The 27,425-nt window shown below is 32.1% G+C and overlaps 1 protein-coding gene across 1 annotated transcript in view; it reads left to right on the plus strand.

Annotated features, from left to right (window-relative positions):
• The first annotated feature begins 2,414 nt into the window (after nt 1-2,414).
• The window catches only part of LOC144837387 (uncharacterized), a 54,753-nt gene continuing 29,742 nt past the window's right edge, over nt 2,415-27,425 (plus strand). Inside the window, exons 1-6 of the mRNA XM_078692460.1 lie at nt 2,415-2,583; nt 2,817-3,068; nt 3,765-3,959; nt 4,224-4,418; nt 4,654-4,956; nt 6,193-6,264. Of these exons, the coding sequence (XP_078548586.1) occupies nt 2,964-3,068; nt 3,765-3,959; nt 4,224-4,418; nt 4,654-4,956; nt 6,193-6,264 (870 nt within the window). The 5' untranslated portion in view covers nt 2,415-2,583; nt 2,817-2,963. The remainder of the gene's footprint in view (nt 2,584-2,816; nt 3,069-3,764; nt 3,960-4,223; nt 4,419-4,653; nt 4,957-6,192; nt 6,265-27,425) is intronic.

Here is a 27,425-nt window from a genome sequence, read left to right on the forward strand (position 1 = left end):
GCTGAACATCCGGTGATTCGGCTCCTCCTCCTTGAAGAAGAATTATTATTTATTCGGCCTACCTGATTGAAATATATATTTATACTGGGTAACCTCTTCAGTCAAAGACTGGTCTCCCAGAGGGCCCAGTTTGTGATCAGTGGCTGTGATGTACTAATACACCGGGGTAACCCCCTACTCGTCTCGAAAGATGTACTAGGTTCTTTAAAGTGCACACGAGCTAGTTGTGTACACTGGACCTACGGTTTATAGTCCTTATCCGAGAAGACTCGTTCTACCACCAGAACCATGGAGTGAGTGAGCCTCGAACTCCTGCCGATGTTATGGCTACGTAATTACGGTTCCACTGTCTTAACCGCTCGGCCACTCACTCACTCACCTGATAATAATATTATTATTAGCCTAGCCTAGCACGGCTAAAGCGCCTAGGCCTAGCCTAATACTAACAGTAAAAAGCCTAGCTGGCAAGGCTAGAAAGGCAGCGATACCATTACAAATATTCGACAAGCAACTGGAACTCATCTAGGCTAATTCTGCTTTTTCCAACGATTCCACGTCTTGTAGAGATGTTCCCATTAATTAATCAAAATCATGCAAGCTAAATTAAATGGTCTAATTTTTTGGTCTAAATTAGTACATATCTCTCCAAAAATATACTTTGATTGCGAAACCAGTCATAACATTCAATCGCGGTGGAGCTCCATTTTGTACATTTCTTAATCTTAATCTTTTTCAGTTTACTTTAATATGTAGTTTTTGCTTTTTAAGAATTTAATTTAAAAGAGATACAATAAAGTTCAGTTCAATTCAGTGTATTCCAAAAGCAATAGTATAAAAAAAATATTTTCCAAATGTGAAAAAGTTTTTTTTTTCATACACGAAAAAGGTACTATCGAAAAACCGTTGAATAGTGCGTACTATTGCACGCCATGTGCGTACTATTGCACGCCATGCGACCCACAATCACAAAATGACAGGAATTTATTTAGGTGTTATATATGACTATATAATGATGATAGTGATCACAACTATGATAATGAGATTACTACAATGGTGTTTTTTGCTTTTTGCATGTGGAGTATTACAAACAAAATTTTTTTTTTTGCTACAGATACTGGCATTCCTATTGATACAAAAAAGCAGTTAGATAATGATGTAATACAGGATATCGAAGACAAAAAGGAGGAAACATATGAAGACACGTTCAACATCTGGGATCATGGTGGACAATTGATATATCATGGTATACATCGGGTAAGTAATGATATATGTATTTGTTTATTTATTATACATGGTATTCATCAACATAATAATAACGTTTTTTTTTATATGCAGACATTGCTCAAATAGTTTCTACACAAAGGCTCTGTAAGAAGTTTCAAATAGTTCACTACAAAACATATTCTACAGTATGTTGGCCAGTTTAAAAAAAAAAAAAACCCCTTAATGCCGTTTTCCGTTAGACCACCTCTGGACCTAGTAAAATTGCGGTAATATTACCGTCACGGTCGTAAGCCTGATCTTTGTGAAAGAGTCCATGATATAACGCCTGCTTACGCAGCTAAGCATTACAACAAATTAATTAAATTCAGAACATTTTCCTTGAGAAAAAAAATTAATTTAGGCCTATTAGTATTAAATTATTAGATTACTATATATCAATATATATATTTGTTTAGGTTAGTGTGTAAATAATACAATGGAAGAAATACGGCCAATAATATTAATAAAGTAATGTTGGTCCAAAGATTATTTAAAATGCTGTAACGTAAGCCTGACAATTCACTATATACAGTATTTACAGTAAATCCTATTATTTCTGTTTTTAACTGATTCTAGTTTTCTGAGGTGAGTTATTGTATATTTCTGCACAAATGTTGTTTTAAATGATTTTGTACCACTACTATTGTACTATTACCATTACAGTATTTGGTAGAAACAGTAATAAAAATAAAACATAAATAAAACATTTTATATAAAGTTCTTAGTTATAGATAACTTAAAAAATAATATGTGTCTAAATATCAGAAAGTACAGTATATTACTTGCTTTTTGCAGATGTTCATGACATTGGAAGCACTTTACATTATTGTATTTGATCTCAGTAAAGACCTTGAGGATCCTGCTATTGTCATTGATGCAAATAGAGTAAGTATTTGTAGGCCATGTAAAGTAATATTTTGAGGGACCTTAATAGCAGTTAACCCACTGGGCTAAACTGGAAGAGTTACCCTCTTTAAAGATGGTTGAAATATAATTATTGTAGTTATTGTTGTGGAACAAGTCTTTTTGAAAAGGAAAAAGGACATATTCTATACATTGCGAAGAGTTTGACTGTTGAAATATTTTGTTACTAAGCTAAACGTGGATAAAATCATTAAATTGTGTGATTTTTTTTTTCAGGTTAAACGTCAACATCATTGGACCAATCTCCAGTTCATATTATCTTACATCCTGTCAGTTTATTCTCATAGTCGTATTGTGAAAGAAGATGAGGAGAATGAAGTTCACAAACCAACTATCCTTATTGTGGGTACACATAAGGGGAAGCTTGGTGAGACTGAAAAAGAACAAAATGATGAGGTTTATACTTACATTATTAAAATTAGCAATCAATCAAGTATACATTTCTGTTCTAAAAGCTAATGTAAAGAAACTAGCTACTAGAGTACTGTATGGAATACATTCATATCAAAAGTTCTTATATGAATGTATTCTATACAATATTCTAATAGGACTTGAAGTATTTAGATATTATTTAAAAGAAATGACAGTTTTACCCCATGTGTTCATTTATTTAAATTGTTTACAACCAGACAAAGAAGGCCTTTAAAAAGATTCGAGATGCACTTAAACAGAAAGAGTTTATAAAACATGTGTTCCACGTATATTTTGCCGTTGAAAACAGCCGAGAAACTACAGATAAGAGCTTTAGTGATCTCAAACAAGTTATTAATCAGCTTATGACTGCTTTAGAGAAAGAAGTTCCTTTAAAGTGGATGCGTTTTCGATGTGATCTACAAGATCTAAGGAGAAAAAAACATTTTTCTTTGTGTCCAGTTAAAGAGGTAAATTTAATTGGCATCATTCCTCAGTGTTTTGGTTTCAAAATAGAAATTTTTATTTATTCAATTTTCTGCCATATACAATACAAAGAAAACAAAACAATTATAAAAGGGGGAAAGGAAAGACCAAACAGGTGCTAAACACCTATGCTAGTTGGTCAACCCAGAACATACAGAGCACAGAAAGAAAGAAATAAATAAAAAAAATAATATTACGTTTTACAATTAAAGCATCTACAAAATATTTTGGAAATAGTAGTATTTAAAAAAGTATAAACAAAAGACTCTACCCACTATTATATATAACTACAGTACTATATAATAATATTGAATATATTTTTGTCATATTTTCATCTTCACTACTCTAAATCTGAATGGTAAAATAATGTTAATGTAATATAATATAAAATATATAATCCTATCCATGCTGTTATGGTTTCCTATCTGAAAAAATCATGAGTATTTTTTATGGAATATTTGCATTGCAACACTAACAATGCATTCTGTGAGAAAAATTGCAGTTACGTTTCCCCCATCCTGAGAGTGATGTTTTCCTTCAGGTCCAAAATTATGCAGTACATTAAAACATTTCAGGCTGTAAAGGACAAAACTAATGTTGGAAATGTATACCTACCTTTGGTTTCATATTTTTGATATTTTATTTGTATTTATCTGAATAGTAAACAATTTTGTCTTTAGCTCAAAATGATGGCAAGTAAGAATGGTATTGCAGATGAAAAACAACAATCCTTTCTTCTTAACTTTTTGTACGATCTTGGTGAAATTGTTTACAGGCCTGACAACAAATTATTGAAAGATAAAGCGGTGTTGGATCCGATGCAGCTGGTTGAAATTGTTACTACATTTGTGACGGTCGTTCCTCCAAAATTTCCAGTAAGTATTCTCATGAAAATGTTAATGCAGTGTTCTGTGAGGAAATAATAGAGGTACATGTGAATTCCTATAGGTGCTGTAGTATCAAAAGCAATATCTGACAGTTTCATTAGTTTAACATTGAGGGGTATATTGTATATTAGGTGTAAACCATGTTATTGCATCTACAAGTCTTTATACATGTGCATCCTTTCAGATTCTAAATTGTTTGATAACTTAATAAACACAAAATTCTAAGTATGGCTAATTGGTGGTGTTTTTTAGCCGGCCATGTATATCGATGCATTTGATAAACTTGACAAAGGCATACTGGAAGAAAAGTTGTTGCGAAAATTATGGAAAAATCGTAAAGTTGATGGCGGAAAGAATTTTGAGTTTCTTGTAGCACTGATGATTCAATTGGGTTTTATTTGTGAAAGGAAGACAACCAGCAGCCAAGATGTGGAAAGTACATCTACAGTAGGTTTTGTTCAGTTATCTTTTCTAACATGTTTTGCATGCAAGATTGTGTAAACAAAAATTGTTTTGGTATGATACATAATTGGTGAAATTTTACAAAAATTTCAAAATATTTGTAAGGTTATGACATATTTTGGTTAAACATCCTGCTGAAAGATGTTTTTATCATATACAGGAAATGATCTTTACTTATTAAAAGAAATCTAAATGGGATTTTATAAATTAACAATTTCAGGAATCTGTTGGAAAGCGATCATTCTTTGTGCCACTACGCCTTGCTTTCAAGACATCAAGTGAAGTGAAACCAGTGCCTGATGATCCACAATCTATCAGTATCTACTACGACTTTAAGGGATATCTGCCAGATGTATTGTTTCCATATATGATTATTGATTTCCTCAACAAATTTCAAAAGAAAGGTGTTGACCCAATACTCTTGTATAACCATGCTGAACTTTACTTCGATCAAGATCATAATGTGACCTTATCTCTTGTGAAATTTGTGACTATGGAGGATGAAAGAAAGTTCTTGTTAAAGGTACTGTATCATATAATTTGTTGTGAATAAATCATAATTTAATCTAAGCATAAACTCAAATTCAAATATCAAAGCATCACTTTTCTTCTTTTTTCCAGGTGACTATTAAAAGAACTCCTGCTTGTAATGAAACAAGTAATGATGAACCCTCTTCTGAAGCATGTCAAGAGGTTTGTTATCATTTCATATATCCAAGGGCGGATCTAAATTTTCAAGGTGCCCTTTTTTAGAGGTTCAATATTTTAATCGTGTGACATATTTGTGTGTTTGTTTGTATACACATTGGCAAAATAGTAGAAATTTCCCACGATGTGGGAGTCAATGCTGGAGAGTCCTTTCGGATAATTTTTTTTTTCCCTTCGACCACCCTCGTAAAATATTTTTGAAATAAATAAATAAAATCAAATATAAATTTCCGGTGGATGATCAGAAGCAACATGAGGTGATATCTCTAGTAAAACAGATCGTTTCACATACTACAGAAGACGCATTTCAAACTTTTTGTGCAGTATTTTCGACATTGCTTCTCAAGATGCCTTGTAAGGAGAGGGGAGAATATGTAAACAAGCCAAACATTGTGTCAAACTTGATAGCTGTATTTTACTTAATATTAATAATGATTATCAGCTAAACACTTTTTTTTTTATTTTCTTAAGGTTTCATAAAGCTTAAATACATGAATTTCGATCTAAGTGTAGCCTTGCTATGAGGATGTGCAGACCTAGAAGCTAGGGTAGATAGATAGCGTGTCGGCGTCGTGCACCAATCTTGATAAAACATACAGAATTCCATATGTTGTGTTGACCACACATTGTGTGGAATATGCCTATTAAGTCTAATACTTGAGACGATCTCTTAAATTCAATTAAATCTCTTAAATTCAAAATCAAAAAAATATCGACAGATATGATTTATCTAACAAAAACAAAAAAAAAAAATTTTCGACCCCTCTCTAACAATTTTCCAGCATGGAGGGAAAACAAACAAACAAATTTGTTGAGGCCTTAATAGCATTTATAATGATCGTATCAGGAGTACCATTATCGGAGACTTTCCCTGACCTTCTCATTTTATATATTGTTATTCCCGGGTGATTGTTTTGCTGTTTGCTAGTGCGCTCAGTCATTTCCGGAAAACTAAAGGTGCCATATATCATGAATTTTTAGGGGTCTCCTTAAACAAAATTAAATTATTAATTAAATTCAAATATCAAAGCATCACTTTTCTTCTTTTCAGGTGACTATTAAAAGAACTCCTGCTTGTAATGAAACAAGTAATGATGAACCCTCTTCTGAAGCATGTCAAGAGGTTTGTTATCATTTCATATATCCAAGGGCGGATCTAAATTTTCAAGGTGCCCTTTTTTAGAGGTTCAATATTTTAATCGTGTGACATATGTGGCAAATTCCCTTTACCATGTCTCTGACCTTTAAGAGGGAGTGTGGCCTAAAATGGTTCAAATACTTAGGCTCGGAAGTGCCCTTTTCTTCTGGGAGGTAAACATTTGAGGCATGTACCATTTTGATAGTGATAATTCAGATTTGTATTTTAGATAGTTATTCTATTTCTTATTGGTTTAATTATCTCTTTTATTGTTTTGTACATTTTAAGAATTTGTGCTGCTTATTCAAAAGTTGCTACATTGTGTGTTTTTATTGTCATATTGTATTTGTAGGTTTTGTTAACAATCCAGAAGTCATTTGAACCTTCTAAAGATGGTGGTAGAAGAGGCATTCAATATGAGAGATGCATACTTTGTGGTGTATGTAGTAATAATACATCAGAAAAGAAGCACATTCAAAATCTTGATGACTTCCAATACGAGAAGTTGACATGCACCAAAACTGACAAGTCTGTTACGATGGATGTTACACGTTACCAGCGGCTATTTGGAGGTAAGAGTAATATAGATACAAGTTTATTTTCATTTATATATTTGACCAAAAATACAATCAACTGAATGACCAATATGATTATTATGTAATGTAATTACTAGCAGAATCATTATTGATAATCTATACATTGTTACAACATGCTGCTATTAGCTGTGATATCTTCATTCTTCTTACCAGTAGTAGTACTAGTAGAATCATTATTGATAATATATACATTGTTACAACATGCTGCTATTAGCTGTGATATCTTCATTCCTCTTACCAGTAGTAGTACTATCAGAATCATTATTGATAATCTATACATTGTTACAACATGCTGCTATTAGCTGTGATATCTTCTTTCCTCTTACCAGTAGTAGTACTATCAGAATAATTATTGATAATCTATACATTGTTACAACATGCTGCTATTAGCTGTGATATCTTCATTCCTCTTACCAGTAGTAGTACTAGTAGAATCATTATTGATAATCTATACATTGTTACAACATGCTGCTATTAGCTGTGATATCTTCATTCCTCTTACCAGTAGTAGTACTATCAGAATCATTATTGATAATCTATACATTGTTACAACATGCTGCTATTAGCTGTGATATCTTCATTCCTCTTACCAGTAGTAGTACTAGTAGAATCATTATTGATAATCTATACATTAGTTAAAATATTAAAATATTAACAATCTATTTGTTAATGTCAAGATAGTTAAAATTAAAAAATGTGAATGTTGGAGGTTCAATATTATAAAACTATTTATTTTTTTTATTTGACAAGAGTTTAATATGTTGGCTGTTAAGTTTAAATCTCATTAGGATGCAAAACAAGAATGTAGGCACAACATACTGTAATTAATTTGACCAAAGACAAGTGAATAAGCTCAGATGAGCTGTGCATTGCATCTTTGTGTGCATCCATGAGATACTTTACTGGACCCAATGGTGTCCACTTACAGGAGGTTCAACTAATATTTTTTATTTTATTTGCAGATGAAACAGAAAAAAAAAGAAGAAATTCAGATGAAGGTAATTGATTGAAATAAGTAGATAAATTTTGCAAAATGTTGTACTTTTATGGACTCAATGATATTTAATTATAATAAAGTATTGCCTTTGTTAATGCTGTGCTGCCCTCAATGACGATTGTTTGGATCTCTAGGATGCAACACAAGAACGTAGGCACAACAATAGTAATTTGACCAATGACAAGTGAAGGATTCGATAAGCTGAGATGAGCTGTTGCTTGTTGTAGATTACTTGCATGGCAATTTCATCTTTGTGTCTCAAGTGATTATAATTAAACATCGTATGCAGTGCTCCTCCCCTCCCTTAGCAAACACTCAATTGATACTATCAGCTGAATCTGTCATAAGTAGGCACTTCTATAAGCAGATACTTTTCTGGACCGAAGGATGTCCACTTACAGAAGGTTCAACTAGTGTAATATTTTTTATTTTATTTGCAGATGAAATTGGGCCAACGGGAAGAAAAAGAATAAAACCAGACCAAGGTGATGAAAATATTATATATCAGATAAATAGATTATTTAAACAAAATTTAAATTGTACCTATGTTTGTAGATCGTAATCTATTGTTCGTAACCTACTACTGCGATGTATTGTTATTATAATTATCAACGCATCGATCGTAGGGTGGTTTGTAGGGTTAATAAAGATATAGTATGATTAATAATATTTATTAATAATTAATTCCGAGTAATTTACAACTTGGTCCTCCGTCAGTCAAAATTGACTCATTAATTTTGCACACCTTGTTACCTCACAAAAAACATCGTAGGGTTGTCTATGAAATGCATTTTTTCCGACCTTATCAATTTACTAATGTCAAGATATTTAGAATAAAAAAATGTTAATGTTATAAATATATATATATATAATATTATAAACCTATTTTTTTTTATTTGAGAAGAGTTTAATATGTTGGCTATTAAGTGTGTATCTCACTAGGATGCAACACAAGAATATAGGCACAACATACTGTAATTAATTTGACCAATGACAAGTGAATAAGCTCAGATGAGCTGTGCATTGCATCTTTGTGTGCATCCATGAGATACTTTGCTGGACCCAATGGTGTCCACTTCAGGAGGTTCAACTAATATTTTTTATTTTATTTGCAGATGAAACAGAAAGAAAAAGAAGAAATTCAGATCAAGGTAATTGATTATTTATAAGTAGATAAGTTTTGCAAAATGTTGCACTTTTATGGACTCAATGATATTTAATTGTAATAAAGTATTTGCCTTTGTTAATGCTGTGCTGCCCTCAATGTCGATTATTTGGATCTCTAGGATGCAACACAAGAACGTAGGCATAACAATAGTAATTTGACCAATGACAAGTGAAGGATTGGATAAGCTCAGATGAGCTGTCGCTTGTTGTAGATTACTCGCATGGCCATTTCATCTTTGTGTCTCAAGTGATTATAGTTAAACATTGTATGCAGTGCTCCTCCCCTCTCTTAACAAACACTTAATTGATACTATCAGCTGAATCTGTCATAAGTAGGCAATGATAATTAACTAGTATTATAACATGGGTTCAAGGATGTACAGTGGCCAATCAGATGCGCTGAAATGAATCCCATGGCGCTCTTTATTTTTTCACTATCATGCACTGAAGGGGAAAAAGTTCCCAGCAAAAAAGCATAACACCACTGCATGTAAATCATATGGCAGAGTATTACCGATCGTGCTAGGCATTGTACCAATTTCTAGGCTAGGCGGTAATTTGGTCAGCAAGCAAAGTGGTGATTGCTGCTCCCTAGGCCTAGATGGTGATTTGGTTGCCGAGCAGAGTGGTGATTGCCGTAATCGCGGTAATTTAAGTTGGTGATAATGATGATGATAATATACTCTCTCTAAATTTAGGATCATACAACGAAGACAAAGAATATAATGTGGATTATTATGATAAAAATAAAACTAGACTTTTTTCATTATTGATCTCAATTGCTGTTCAATTTGTATAATTGAATTTTTATATTTATTATTTATTTATTTATTTCCTTTATTGCATCAAGTAAACAGTGATGAAGTTGACATAAATATAATAATGGATAATGAATTGTACATATTGTTGATATTCTATACTGATAATTAAATTTGATTTGATTTTGAATAGAAAACAATAATGATCACTGTCAAATGAATGTCCTGCAATTTTTTTTGCAGACAATTTCCGAGACCTAAAAGCTGGTCTCAGTGGGTGCTTTGATGGTGAAAGATACCATTGGATAAGGTTCCTACTATTTGATCAAGTGGATGTCGCTGACATTACAAATCCACACTTCAATGGACATGACTTACTCAATATACTTGAAGACAAAGGTTTCATCTCACCAACCAATGTTAACTTGCTGTTACAGGTCACAAAAACATCTGAAATAGCACAAGCCAAAGATCTTGTATCAAAGTATATGACAGACAACAACGTTCAGTTTAGAAGTACTGATAAAACCAAGTTGTCATCTTACAGAAAGCGACTGTTCAAGGCCCTAAAACAAGTTGACCCACGTGCTTTACATAATGTTATTGCTTTCTACAAGTTAAGAAGATATAGCTTCTCCAACGTATGGGATGCAGTTCTCTATCTTGAGATTGAGCAATTATTAGCAGATGATCCAGACAAAATAAATCGGTTTTCAGATCGTCTCGGAACAATAGCAAGTAACACACTACTTGGTATGTATTTCTACTTTATATTACATATATTAAAGATGTATTGTACCTTTGACTAATTAAAAACAAATTTAGAAAAAAGATTTCAAAAAAGGTGGGTCATTTTGAAGTATCATAATAGTTAATAACTTTCACCAAAAATTTGTGGGAAAAAAAATCATTTAACTGAAATACAGACGTTTTTTTGTTCAAAAAATAACATTGACTTCTAGTCAAAGTTTTCGATCAAAACATATCTCATAATGCAACGAGCTTGTTTAGCTACTCTGTATGCATAATCATAAAACTTCCTTGCGATCTGTGGGGAAACACCTTCTCAACCGTGACGAGTTGTAATCATCATCATGTATAATGCATACTCATGGTTTGAAATCTTTGTTTACTTTCGCTCGCGACGATTTTCCAGACGAAATGTAATCAAATTAATTTACCTGTTAATTACGTAAACTTGTTTTTGGCTCGAATTTTCGACTTAAAGTGAATAACTTTAATATTACTTTGATATGGCCAATTTAAATGTAGAATATTTTAATTTTTTTTATTTTTTGTGTTTCAAGGGACAATACATCTTTAAGTATTTTGTAATATTATTGAATCTTTCATTTTTAAACAGTTTAAGTTATTGTAATTTGATTAAAATTTAATAATATCTGGTTTTTTAGGTCATCAACCACGTACAATCTTTTCATCTTTTAATGCATTTTATGCTATATTTTTAATAATATTTTTCATTTTCTCTTTGGATGAATAAATGAAATGAAATAGTTTAGTTTTATTCATTAAAGTTGATTATTTACATTAAATGATTATTTATAGGCAATAGTGAGAAGAAATGAGATGGTATCATCAAGTCACCAATGTGAACAGAGTGAAGGTAAATTATTCATTAAAGTATTATACAAAATTGGGAGATAACCATAAAAAAGGAAGATCATATATGATGATATATGATATGATAATATAATTAAGATGATAAAAAGTTGGTGATATTGAGAATATTACTCTAAAATTTAGGATTTATTATACACAGAATAACAGAATTATTATAAAGGAATAAAATGTGAGTGAGTAGTTTTGTTTTACTGTAGTTGTTTCTAAAAACTGATTATAGATAAAAAATTATTGAATTATAATTATATTATAATCATATTCAAACAGTGATGATTATTAAACAATAATTATAACAATGCTGAATTATTTACTTGAAATTTGAAATGATTTTGTGGTCTTTCGTGAATTTTTATTCATAAATTTTAAAACAGTACGGTAATTATGATAAGAATGCTATCTACTGAATTTATTACATAAAATTTGAAAGAATTTTGTGGTGTTTCATAAATTTTTTTGATCATAGATATTGAAAATTATTAAATTATAATTATATTATAATCATATTCAAACAATGATGATTATTAAACAATAATTATAACAATGCTGAATTATTACTTGAAATTGGAAAGAATTTTGTGGTGTTTCATAAATTTTTATTCAAAATCCTTAAAACAGTAATTATGATAAGAATGCTATCTACTGAATTTATTTCCTGAAATTGGAAATGATTTTGTGTCATTTCATGAATTATACTGTGATCATATTCAAATAATGATTATGATTTCAACAATGATTATGATGCTAATCTACTGAATTTATTACATTGGAAAATATTGTGGTGTTTATTGTGTGAATTTATATTTATTATTCATAATCTTAAAAAAACAATTACAATTTCCACAATAATCATGATAACTGTTATACTAAATTGATTGATACTGTTTTTCATTCGTATAGATCTGTCAAAGGATGATGAAAACTTAAGTCACAGACTTAGCCCAATGATGCAATGGATGGACATTCTATTCACACAAATGTTAGACGGCGTTAAAGTGTTGAAAACTGGTACCAGTACAATCTACATGTGAACTCTTTTATCTGCCAATTGAGTAGTGATTTGGTTGCGATGTAATGTTAGCGTGTCATACCTCAATGTACAAAAGCGTAGATACCTTGGTATCCCAGAAGTAAACCACACTAGTTATTGTCTGTGGTGGTTTCTTTCCAGAAACAAATTGCTGTCCCCTTATAATAGGATTAAATCAACCATTTGGCACTCTCAAACGTGTCCCTTTAATAGGGTTGTCCCCTTAATAGGGTCGTCCCCTGATTAGGAGTTGGCTGTAGTGTTGAAACATATATTTCCCCTCGTTTTATGAGAAAGTGACTGAATAGAGGTGTCCTAAAGAAGGGGTTTACTCCAGTAGTAAAGAGGAGGGGTGTGTCCCCTTAATAGGGGTGTGTCCCCTGAATAAGGGTGTGTCCTCTAAATAGGGGTGTGTCCCCTGAATAAGGGTGTCCTAAAGAAGGGGTTTACCCCAGTAGTAAAGAGGAGGGGTGTGTCCCCTGAATAGGGGTGTGTCCCCTGAATAAGGGTGTGTCCCCTGAATAGGGATGTGTCCCCTTAATAGGGGTGTCCTAAAGAAGGGGTTTACTCCAGTAGTAAAGAGGAAGGGTGTGTCCCCTTAATAGGGGTGTGTCCCCTAAATAGGGGTGTCCTAAAGAAGGGGTTTACTCCAGTAGTAAAGCGTAGGGGTGTGTCCCCTGAATAGGGATGTGTCCCCTTAATAGGGATGTGTCCCCTTAATAGGGGTGTGTCCCCTTAATAGGGGTGTCCTAAAGAAGGGGTTTACTCCAGTAGTAAAGAGGAGGGGTTCTACTGTTGAAAGATTTATTATAAGATTTCAGTGTACTAAACGGTACATGAATGTTAGTAACAAAAGAAAGACAACAAAACAAAATAACAATACTGGAATATTACAAAAGATAACAGTAGGCCTACAAATAGAAGATTTATTACAAGATTTTAGTGTACTAAACGGTACATGAATGTTAGTAACAAAAAAAAGACAACAAAACAAAATAACAATACTGGAATATTACAAAAAAAAACAGTAGGCCTACAAAGATTTATTATAAGATTTTAGTGTACTAAACGGTACATGAATGTTGTAACAAAAAAAAGATGACAAAACAAAATAACAATACTGGAATATTACAAAAAATAACTGTAGGCCTACAAGCATGTGGGTAAAAAACATTGCTAATGTTCCTGTTGCAGGCATTACATATTGCTATATTTAGAGATAAGACCATTTTAACTGTTTTTATATTTTGTTGTGCATTTATATTAGAGTCTCTAGGTTGAGATTACAGGCAAAAATCAAATGACAAACATACATTTTTTGAATAATAAGTAATTAGTTTAAGTAAGAAGAATATGTGCTACCCCAGACCTCAATGTCATAAACGCATAATGGAGTAATAAATGAGTTGTAGATTATAATTAGGATGTCTTGAGGAACAAAATATCTCAACTTAAATAATATGCCTATTTTTTTTTCTTACATTTTGAAATAAACTATGAATATTATTTTTCCATGAAAGAAATTTATCAAACAAGCCTTTATCTACTTCATTTATTAAATTCTCTCCAATATACCCCAATATAATTTTGTTTAAAATGTTTCTTCTGTTTTGAAAAATAATCCAAATGTCAAAGTCCACTCTTGATTCCCCTTTCTATTAAAAACAAAAATGTTCCCCTGAAGGAATTCAACCTTGCTTGTCAAATGAAACGACAACATTTTAGTACTGTACAGTAAATGAACTGAGTTTAAATATTAAAAATAAAGAGGCAAAATACCCTGGAACTGGAAGTAGTTGGAATGTCTTCCATATTTTTTTTAACTTGAGAACCAGTTAACTATATACTTTGTTAATTTATTTTTTATATATGCAGAATTACAAAAACAAAACGGGACAAAAATATATGCAAATGAGACCAGGTAAACGGAAGAACAGAATCAGAGCCATATATGTAAAGTCATAACTATATATATGGCTCTCAACAGAATTAAATCCTTGCACCCTCTAATCTTTCCCCTTACCATACTAGACATAGTCACAACTTTGTTGAATCCCACTGTGCTACTAAACGCCACTTCTCTAACCCTGTTCCATATTTGATCCGATTATTAAACGAACAATGCTTAAATCTAAATTAATGTTTGATAAATGATTGTTTATAGTGTTAAATTTTTTTGTACAGTAATTATATTTTTTATATGAATTAATTTTTAAATGTCTGTTTGGTAAATGAAATGTTTTATATTTTGATATTTTTTTACTTTCAATTCAATTTTGTAAATTAAAACTCAATTCAGTATTTGTGCTGCTATGTTTTATTGTTATTCATATTTTGTAATAAATACTAAATTATGAATGAAAAACATATTTGTTTATTTGTAAGGATAGTGTTTTTTGAAGAGGGAGATTTTAACATCGAGGAGGTCATTATATCAAATTGTACGTGCTAGCTATTGTTAAAAATGTATTGTTTATTATAGGAATAATATTATTCATTTCACCAACCCGCCGCCGGAGATCGAGTAATAAAGTTCTTCGATAATATTGCAGCGATAAAATGTAGACAAATTGTGATTGCGCCCTCTATAAAAAATAAAGTTTATCACTCCACCCATGCCCACCACACGTTATATATATACAGAAGAATGACAAAAACAAGAAGTAAGTTTTGTTTCATTATTATCATACCATATCATATACGGAATTCTTTATACTGTATTGTTTTAATAGCAGGTCTTTATTTGGATCTTATATTCGTATCCTAGGATATAGGCCCTACCTAGCCTAGCTAGCTAACAAACTATTCGGATCAGGTGCCGTTTTCGGCCACCTCGACTTGTATGGACTATACCATTATTATGATAGGGGTGTGGTGTATTATGTTTTATGTAGAGAAGGGTGTCTACTGAATGGGAAGACAATACAATCGTTCTGTTATGTAACCTACAGCACAAACTACAAGGAACAATACAGAACATCAAAAACTAGCAAGCATGTACTTTTTATAAGGCATGTTATTATATTAGGTACTGTGCCAAGATTTTGTAACAATAGTACTATTATTAACTAGGCCTATGTAGGTATACTGACTTACTATATATAAAAACTAAACTAAACACTACGGTATAATCAAAATTAAAACATTAAATACTATGTTATGCCTATCTGGATTTAAACACATTAAATTTTAGTACAATCGGATTCGAAATTAGAAAATCTTAAATACTACAATACAATCGGAATTAAAACATGTTACCTACAATACAACTAAATACAGTACAATCGGAATCAAAACATATTAAAAACTACAGTACAATCGGAATCAAAACATATTAAAAACTACAGTACAATCGGAATCAAAACATATTAAAAACTACTACAGTACAATCGGAATTAAAACATGTTAAACTACAATACAGAAACAAAAGGGTAACAGATTCATTGACATAATTATATGTTTATTTGTTTTACTGATTACCTGATACATTTACATTTAATGTTAAATGTAAATAAATGAAACGAATGAAGATACAAAAAAAAAATGGTAACAGATTCATTAACGTAATTATATGTTTATTTGTTTTACCTGATACATTTACATTTAATGTTAAATGTAAATAAATGAAACGATTGTAGATACAGAAACAACTACGACTCGGCTATAGTTGGACTTATAACAACGATTATTCTCTGTACCTTTCTGAGATTATTTATTTACCGATTATGGCAACAATTTCCTTGAACTAAACATAAATAAAACGAAAGAAATAAGAATTGATTTTCGAAAACATAATTGGTCTTACAGTATACATTAATTAAAGGAAAGGAAGTAGAGATTGTTAACAATTATAAGTATCTGGGAGTAGTGTTTGACTAAAGCTTAAATGGGTGGACATGTTGATCATATAGTTAAGAAGTTAAATACAAGGCTGTACTGCTTGAGGAAACATTTAAAAACGTGTTTAAAACGTTTTAGAAAAACCAAACCTTCTAAAAACATGCAATGTCAAACATTTCGATTACGTTTAACAAACGATCTGTGTTTTCTGGGAACAAAATGGTACAGATTCATTGATAAAAAATTATAATGTTTATTTGTTTTACTGATTACCTAATAATCAGTATGTGATAGATCTTATTAAATGTACTACTGTCATCTTTGTTAAATATGTACTACTGTGTTATCGTTAGATAAATTATATTTTTTTATTTGTAACTGAAAAAAAAACCTAATTTCTTTATACTTTCTGTATCTATAAATCCGTAAAAATATTCAATATCCACCTTAGGGAATCCACCTAATATCCATATTAGGGAAGGATACATAAATATTATATAGAAATAAAGAGCCATAATATACTGTATTAACTTGAAAACTGAAATTAGGTGCAGGGCGTAGGTGTTTTTCCTTTGTTGCCGAAACATAATGCACTAAACAAAAGAACAAAAGCAGCAGTATTTTAACACATTAACACACTCAATTAATAAATGGGACACCCCTATTTTCCCATCGTTTTATAATGGTATAGTCCATACAAGTCGAGGTGGCCGAAAACGGCACCTGATCCAACTATTCTAGGCCTAGGCCTAGGATTAGCCATCTACGTACTGACTACACTACTACTAGGGGCCTACTACTAGCCTAGGGGCGCTAGTTCCGTTTCGCACCTGTGTTTTATTTCGACTCCAAGTGTGTTAAGGAACTTTATCCTCAATATCACACCTTAGAATTAGACTTACTTACGTACTTTTAGTTTTACAATGGAGAATCACAGAAAAGTAACAAATAAATCCTTTTAATTTAGATGTGTTTCTTGCACATGGGCGGTTTGTGAATTTCACATAGGGCCTAGGCCTACTCCATGTTCAATATTGACGTTTCTATGGAGCGCCAAAGAGCAACTATAATAGAGGGCTAAAAAGGCAGTGGAATGCGCATATTTAATGCATTTATTGGTGAAAATTACGTTCAATTTCAATATATTTTGTCAATGTCAATACAACTAAAATGTTATTGTTACTGTTGAAACTGTACATGGTTTTCGTTGACTTTTAAGAATAAAAATCGACAATTTCATCATCATAAGATGTACTGTAGGTTTATCGCCGTGGCTAAAGATACGGTACCGTATCCTAACTTCCGTTTGCTAAAGGTACGGTAAAATTACATTACGTCATAATCAGCCAATGGGGTGCTGGTGTGTGACGTCATTGTATAAGGACTTTGAATATTTGTTCATATCGCAAAAACAGTGATCAACCGCATTTTCTTGCTATTATCGCCGTCGTGTGATGACAAAAACTAAATGTAGCCTACGTCTGTTATTATTATTGAAAAGCCAAAACATGTTGATTTTAATTCTAGAATACAGAAAACTGTTTCAAAAGAGGCCTAGGCCTACTTACTATAACCTCATTATGTGAGTTTGTGTAAGGAAAGCGGTGCCATGGAAGCTGCATGTGTGCGCTGATTTCTGTGACTCAGCCCTGGGCTACTGTCTAAATCATATTATTTGAGGGCCCCTTTATTGTCCGCATTTGCTTGTTGTTTATGGTCATCATCTGTAAACAAAGTTTAATAAAAAATATAGGCCTAAATACTATAGGCCATTTGGAATAAAAATAAAACTCTCATAGTAACTAAGGACGAATGAACTAGACGCAACACAATTTCCAACATTGAATTATAATTCCTTTACTTCTAATTTGGCTATCAACATATCGGATTATAATACTACTACTGTATGTTGTATAATGAAATAATATTTGAGATTGAGTGCATGTTTTAAACGCTTTATGTAACGTCCACCAACCACATGAACTTGCTCTATTACTACATCATTGACGTTGTCGCCCGTTATTAAACGTCTGGATTCAACATTACTAGGTCTAGCCCCGGGGCTGAGTCACATAATCAGCGCACACATCCATGCAGCCTGGCGCCACCGGTTAATGTTCTTTGAAAACCGCACATTATCAGCAGTAACATGTAACAACTTTTTTATTGACAAAAAAATTGGAAATTAAATGTGTATTTCATAAATAGATGCATTAAATTAGACGCATTCCACTGCATTTTTAACCCTCTATTATAGTTGCTCTTTTGGCGCTCCATAGAAATGAAAATATTGAACTTCGTGTATGCGAAATTCGCGAATGGTGTGCGAGAAACACGTCTGTAAAATCATTAAAAAAAAGAAAGAAAAAAAAAGAATTATTTGTTACTTTTTATGTGATTCTTCTTCATAAAAGGCCCAATTCTAAGGTAAATTAAGTAATGTATTTATGATATAAATGTTACAAATCTAAGGGGACTGGTATAAAACTTCGAGTTATGCGAACTTCGACTTACAGATTTGTAAAAAAAAATGCTACGCCTAGGCCTAGGCCCACTCACTAGCCGCACTACGGCTAGGCCTAGTAGACCCTGTCACGATCGCGGCCCACACGATGAGCCTTCTTGAATTCAGTTTGCTTAGCTAGCTAGGCTTAATAAATGCTAAGCCTCCTTTATTGGCAATGACTAACTGTATTTTTTTTATAATAAATACATTTCGGTTCTTTTTCGAAAACGGTATCCATTATTTATTGCCATCTGTCTAGCACAAAATAGGTACCCACAAAACGCCGTTCAATTTCTCAACGCTAAAACAACTCACAGATATATACAGTACTAGCGCGAGTTATAGGACGCCGCCTATGCTACAACCTGCTTGAGAGAACCGATATGCACATTATCACCTCTGTCGTTTGTTTATTGAATTACATACATTTCATCAGCTTTTTTTATCGCGTTGTTGCCGCATGATTTGTGACTTCGACTTATACAATATAAATCACTAAAGAATGTGTGTATTCGGACCGCAAAAAGACGTCGACTTAGACGAATTTCGACTTAGAAAAATTCGACTTACAAATCAAAATTACACAGTAATGTATAGGAAAGAATTGGGACTTTCATAAAAATTCGACTTTCGCGATTATTCGACTTACGCGAATTCGACTTAGACGGAGTCGACTGTATTATTAAACTATCCTTCGTTTAATATGATGTTAGCATGTAGTTGATAACATTTTTTATCATGAAAACACTACAGGTGGTCCAGGCTTAGATTACCATCACATACATCCCAACTTATGGTGGCGCCCTACCGCATGGACAATATTAAAGTTACAGGGAAAACCGCGGATTACTCATTCTTCTGATATTCTTTAGTAAAAACAAAATTAACATGCGTTTTCAGTGGATTTCAGGACACTATGTTAATTAAAGAATCGTACCTCCTGAACGGAGGATCGTATTTAAAGGGGGGTTCCGGGTTTAAAATGAATAGTAAAAAATGTAAAATATATTTGTTTGTCTCTTGAACGGTAAAAGTTTCAATTTATATAAGCGCCCAGTGAAGCAGAACGAAGGCTGTGAAATGAGGCCAGATTACAAGTGCAGCTACGGCAAAATCACACTGTGGTTACAGAATAGGAAATTCGTGAAATGGTCAATCTTCCGACGACTCGTTATCATTAACCATATCAATTACTTTTGTAAAATTATACTTATCTGATGTAATTTTAGTCGGTCTTCCCATTTATAAAGTCAATTTTTTATGAAAATCCATCAAAACAGTGAAACATTAGATATGTTTGCACTTTACGTTTGCCGATTTTCGCACTGACTTAGGGAAAGCCTTCAAAATCAATGAAGCGTAACGTATACATTCCTGTTGAGCGAGGAGAGCGAGACTACGATACACGTGCTCTCTCTGCCCATGCCTGGCATCGTCACGTGATAAGCAGATACAGTATACAATACCAAACTGGTCGGGTCGAGTATACCCCGTCTATAATCACAACATGAACGATGTACAGTATTTGATTGAAGGTCGACTCGACCTACCGGAATGGTATAGATAATATAGCTCGAATGAGAGAGTTGGAATATTTGTAAACATAAGTATTGCTAATTTTAAAAAGTGTAGCATATAGTAAAAGGCCTGGTAGTATCAATTCGCATAGGGTCTACTACACTAGCTAGCTCAATTTTAACTGTGCCGGATCGGCTAGGTCTCCTTCCTACTACCTGGTCTACTTGCTTGATGCAGTATCCGCTTTTTGGAGAGTAAACTAGGCCTATTTTAGGCCTACTTATTAGACGATCGGGACACCATACGTGCGGAAGGCGATCGGACCTCGTTTTGCCTCAATATTTACAGCCGATTTTGTAGAACGTTTTAGGTTTAGATTGTTTAGGAGTTTGGTTGATAAGATGGGTTTGGAATCCACTGAGTTTTGTTATTTATGGGCCAATCGTTTATAGTAGGCTAGCTAGGCCCATGATGACCCCAATGTTTTAACGTAGCCATCGTGGCATGGAATCCCTAGTCGGAAATGGCTCTCACCCATGAATAAAATGATTTAGGCTAGGCCTAGCCTAGTACGTGAAGCCGATATACGATCTGTACTATTCGAGGTATAAAAATAGTATAATTTATGACTCCGTAATCTGTACTAAATTTTGTATTAAATGTCAAATAAATATATGCTACTACTGTTATTATTACACTTTAGGCCTAGCTTAGAAAATCTACAAAAAATGTATTTCACAATGATCGGGTGGTCGTCGTTTGACAGGGGAGAGAGATGCAAGTTGACAAACACAACGTACAAGCTTGACGTCGCGAGTTTGGGATCCACTGATGACGTGTTTTGTGAATATCTCATGAACATTAATGAGCTTCCCTAAGCTGCTGAAAAACAGACTTTCCATGAATTTACCCTAAAATGTATATGAAATTTAATTTTTTAAATTTCTCGTTATTACTTCTTCATTCTGACATAGTCTATATTGTTATAATATTTTTTATTTAATAAATAAACGATATTTAAAAGCAATTTTAAACCCAGAATCCCCCTTTAAAACCGCACTAACACCTTTTATTTTGGTATTTGTATGGCACGCTACAATCTATCTGCTATGCCATGCTTTTGATCATTTTTAACTAAGGTTAGGTAGTGCCATTGTTAACCCACTCACTATAGTTCATCCTATTCATTATCACTTTGGTAATAGAAGTGTACATTGATTGACAGAGTATTGACTAAGTTCATTTTATTTAATATTATCACTCTGTGTAAATATAACCAAAATGGTAATTTATAGTACAGAGAGTTATAAATGGCTGTGTGTTCTATTTATTATCTTTGTTTAACATTAGAATACAATGTTAATATCAAATCTATGGTTTAAGATTATCTGATAACACATTGTATAACAGGAACTCAATAAACAAAACAAACAAATCATTAATAACAATTTCTACCCTGGTTTTCTGTATAAATGAACTTTTTATCATATTGTTATTAATGATTTGTTTGTTTTGATTATTGAGTTCCTGTTATACAATTTGTTATAGATAATCTTAAACCAGAGCAATATGTACAAAAAATATATTTAGATTATAAAGATAATAAATGTTTGCTGAAGTCTTATGACTGTGTATAGCCCCCTGAACCAGACCAGATCAAATGTGAGATAACAAATTACCTATCAGAGGTCCCTGTAGCCCAAAAGAAGATTAACCAAAAATAAAATTTCAAATAAGACCAATTTTGACAAATATAGTGACCCATGAAACCCAAAGAAGAGAGCTCAATCAACCAGATCTAACATGGGATACCACATAAGACTATTATAAGGTATTGTGAATACCTGTTTTAACGCCCACTTAGTGTGTGAGGACTTGTATCAGTAAAGGATGGCACAATTGCAGCAAATGCATAAAATGTCATTCAAACCAATTAGTTAATGATATGACTGGAAACCAAACTAATGATATGACTGGAAACCTACTTAAACAAATTAATTTGAAAAAATAAAAGTTACAGAGTTTTTTGGCTAAAAAATATAATTGTTTATAAACTAGAAATCTAGCTAATCAACATCAAAGTAAAAGATTAGGTCTCTTTTAGGGGAGTGTTGACAAAGTGCGAGGCAGCGAGGCATGCGAGGCACGCCAAATATTTGGTTAATAATCGATTATTTCTGCTCAGCAGAAACAGGCCCTTAGAATACAGTGTGGTATTATGTTTGGACACTAAGAAAACAAATTTGTATGGGAAATCTTTATAGCCTAAATACTTTTGGGGAATTAGAAGGTGATCCATGCAAACTACACAAGTTTAGAAGAAAATAAAGTACAAAGGCGTTGCCACTATGGCTACGTTGAGAAACACCCTCATGACTTTTTCTTCATTGTAGAAACAAAACCCATTTTGAGTAGGAAATAGAAAAATGTGAAAGTAGAGAACTAAAAGAGGATAAATTATGTGTTTACTAATTTTGCTCTAGATAACATACTCAATTTTTGACAATTTCATAGCTCAAACTATTTTTCTTATGAAAGTAAGTAATTGTTTAATATTAGGAGTTGATTAGGGGAATTGTGTTTCATCTCAGAATCTATTTAGCCAGGGTTGTATACTTGAGGAAAAAGATAGGCAGATTGTCAACACGCTTCCATTGAGAAAAACAAGGGGTCTGATTATTATTAATGACTTGCTGTGTGTTTGCCTGTTGCCCCTAGATACAGGCAAACAAATCCTATCAAAATCATTATCATCAGTTTAATATTAACTTTGTATTTAAACAAAAGATAAAGTAAAAATCATCTGATTGTTTGAAACATGTATAAAGGTTATAGAAATGTTTGGTTATTACTTTATGATCCATTTATTAATAGACTAAAATGCACTGCTTCCCCAGGGCTGTTAGTCAGGGTATTTGTGTGGGGTATTGTACTACCTTACTTTATGATCCATTTATTAATTGACTAAAATGCACTGCTTCCCCAGGGTTGTTAGTCAGGGTATTTGTGTGAGGTATTGTACTACCTTACTTTATTATCCATTTATTAATAGACTAAAATGCACTGCTTTCCCAGGGCTGTTAGTCAGGGTATTTGTGTGGGGTATTGTACTACCTTACTTTATGATCCATTTATTAATAGACTAAAATGCACTACTTCCTCAGGGCTGTTAGTCAGGATATTTGTGTGGGGTATTGTACTACCTTACTTTATGATCCATTTATTAATAGACTAGAATGCACTGCTTCCCCAGGGCTGTTAGTCAGGGTATTTGTGTGGGGTATTGTACTATCTTACTTTATGATCCATTTATTAATAGACTAAAATGCACTGCTTTCCCAGGGCTGTTAGTCAGGTTATTTGTGTGGGATATTATACAGTAGTAGAACAAAGACAACAGATATATATGTTTAATATTTAGTTCTTATATTTCACATGACAGAAGATTGTAAAAATCTGTTGAATCAGTAAGTTTGTCTAATAACTGCATAACATAATGTCACACTCATTTTGGTAGAAATACACCAGGAGTAGATCCAGTATTTAGAGGGGAGGGCTAATAATAGACTGGGGAAAGAAGCCTAGGCCCCATGGTTCTAATCAAAATTTTAAAATGTCCTCTTTAGCCATGCTTTTATAAAGTCTATCACTATTTAATTTTTCCAATTTCGGACCTCCACATAAAGAGCTACTGTATTTTTTATGTATATTGAAGATTCATACTAAAACGGCAGTGTGAAATGATACTTTTGGTTTTTAGTAATGAACAATAAATATGAACAATAAATGATGTAATTATTAAAATAAAGAATTGTTTTGTTTTTTTTTCTCTTTTGTGGTTAACCACTTTTATTCATTCAATCTTTCATACATATAAAGAATTGTTTATCTCATAATAAATATACTTGATTTAAAAATGAAGTTCTATTCTTATTATAATATCCATTTTTTAAAATCCATAATTATTTTTTAAATATTTTGTATAAAGCTGGTAGACTGCTCACAATAAATACATTTAGTGGTTTTTGTTTCATTATTCAATTTATGATCTTTTAAATTAATAATGTATAATAAGGTGATACATTAAATATAGCTTAGTGTATTCTCCATACCAATTTATGATAAATAAAAAAATTATATTAATGTGATGTGAAGTAAGATAGGCCTCCCCACAGATATCATTTTTCAATAATTAACCAGTATCAGTAGGTCTATAAATAATATTATAAATACTATTATCACAACATAAAATGGCATAGTAGCCTCTACCAAACAACCAGAGCCTCCTAATTAGCCTTAATATAAATTGTGTTTTATACCTAAACAATTCCTGGTAATCAAAATACACATTATTACCCCAAAGCACAAAATATTATGAATTTGCACTTTTTTTTATAAAGCTAACATTATATTATTACTGGTAATTTGTGAATCTTTATTTTACAGTTCTACATGTTATCCTATTTCTTATAGAATTACTTTACATTTACCTACTCAATGTGCAAGGTGTCCTTTAAATTGAGTAAATGGCTCTGCCCAGAGATATATAAAGAGTTACAACATTGAATGATTAGAAGCCATTTTTGTGTCAAAGAATTCGCATGCTGAATTATTAATTAAAAAATATTACATAGTTAGTTGGGATGTTTTATTCCAAAATCAATAAATCAAACTTTATAATGTACTAGCGCACGCGCATGCAATTATTCTTTGCCGCAAGTACTTCTGTACACTTTGCACATCAATAATTTACCGTCAAATATGCAAATACATTTTTAAAAATATAAGAAAACATTTAAAGTATTTTGTTGCTCCTATACTTTTCATGCGTTAATGGAGATAATTTTGACATAATTTCATCTGTATATCACATGACTTTAACCCAATGTCGCAACTCTTTAATTTTATCGCTCTGGCTCCGCCCATAATGTCTTGCGTTCGTTTGCATTGGTCGAATAGGAATTATGATATCTTCCTAATATACTATCTTTGTTTATATGAAGTTTGCAAACAATAGATAGGTAAACAAGACTTATATTTTCCATTAAATAGGCTGGTCATGCAAGACTGATTAGGAAGTCATGTGACGCACAAAACAGTGAAAGGTGTGTTGGTAATTTGCATGACAATAAACACCTTGTAGTTAAGTAGCGTTCGTTGATGTAGATCTGCGCAGTCGGACTGACGGACCAGTGGATAGAGGACCGTTTCCAGAGATGCGTAATCCTGCAGAGTAACTTTATGGTTACCAACAATTCTGTTGTTCAATAGTATTGTGAGTTTTTATGTTATTATTTATTTTTAAAAATATTTCATAAAAGGTGTACAGTAATTTGAGTTATAAAAATGGTAATTTGTTATGAGAATTACACCAGTAGCCAGCTAGTAACAATGTAAAACTTTGGTTTAGTGGTTTATTTCCAAATGGGGAAGGTCAGATTTTTGTCGAAGGGAAAAGTTATTCATATTTTAAGTAAAGTCTAGTAATTTCGATTTCAGTACTACATATGCTAGCTACTAAGTGTATCCTTACCATTTGATTGGCTGTATTTCATATAATGTATTATGTTATCCAATTCCAATGACTATTGTATAATCAACTTTTTTTAACATTTTGAGAATTTTGGGTGGTACTTGTGCTAGACTCGTAAATGTTTTTTTTTTTAAATCCTATTTAACTAGGCTCTGCCTCATTGAATAGAACAGTATAACAGTCAAATATTCTCCCCATTTAACTTATAAATGTCATTCCTTATAGAATCAAAATGAAAACAAACAAGTACATTTAAAATGCAACTGTTAGCAAAACATGCTGTAAATGAATAGATGACAGGGGCGGATGCAGGGGTGTAATTTACAGCACATGCCAACAGTTGCATTTTAAATGTCGTCGATTTGTCCATAATGATTGTGTTTTACCGGTCGGAGGTTTTCTATAATTTAAGGCCAAAAAATCATAAATTTGCGTATAGTTTTGTATTTCCGTGTAGTACCCTGTTTATCTTCATGTCCGTACGTCCGAAATATTAGGCCGAATTTCCTTAGTAATTATCACGGAGTAAAACTATCATTATTTTCTTTGTTTTATTTTTGAGTGTGGTTTAGGCAACACTAGTATTGTACAGTATAGTGGATAAATGGAATATGAATTTTTGGAAATTGTGGTTTTAACTGCTGACTTAATTAGAATTAAATAATACAATTTAACATTTTGCTAAATTTATTTATATATAACAGCAGCAGCTTCAAATTTTTTTGTCTAACTTTTTCAAATCATTAATTGATAATAATAAGTAATATTCATTAATTGATACAGTTATTAGAAATTGAATTGTTATTATTATTATTCTCACCTGTTATTGTGAGGTTCAAGGGAATTGTTCATTTAAAGGTTTCTTGATTTGTATTCATCATAAATGTTTGTGTTTCAACAATTTCCTTTTTTGGTTTAAACCAGAGCAGTTTTTGTATTGTCATTTTCAGATCAGTGATTCGTACCATATAATAGTACAAATTATGCTTAAAAGAGACATTTGAAAGTCAATGTAGAATTGTGCATTATTTATATATGATATTATTGTAGTCAATATGGTAAAATGCAGTTTGGAAGGCATATAGTCCAGTAAAAAATCACCCTCACTGTGGCATAAGCTTGTACCCTGATGAAATTCACATAGTATGTTCAGAACATTTTTTGTAAAGATCATTCCTTGATGTTACGTCGTGCCAAATCTGGGATTTAACAAGAAAATTAGACTTTTATGCAAAATTTTTACCTACCTCATGCCGTAATTTTTTTTTACTGCAAATGCGACGAAGCGTAACCGAAATTATGATACACCGTTAGCGCCCGTAAACAAATATATATTAATAAAGCTATGACACCTATGGTAATTAACTGTTTATAGCATAAATTTAAGTATAGTTTGCAATAAAATATATAATGAAATACATAACATATAAAGATATCCAAATATAAACTAACAAATTTACAGATACGTGTTTAAAAATGTCGAAATAAACATGGCCTTCCATAAAATGAAGTACGCCCTCATTCGTCATACTTTTATCAAACTTGTGAATTTGTTAGTTATTG

The sequence above is a fragment of the Antedon bifida genome, chromosome 3 (assembly GCF_963402885.1).
Source record: "Antedon bifida chromosome 3, ecAntBifi1.1, whole genome shotgun sequence".
NCBI lineage: Eukaryota > Metazoa > Echinodermata > Crinoidea > Comatulida > Antedonidae > Antedon > Antedon bifida.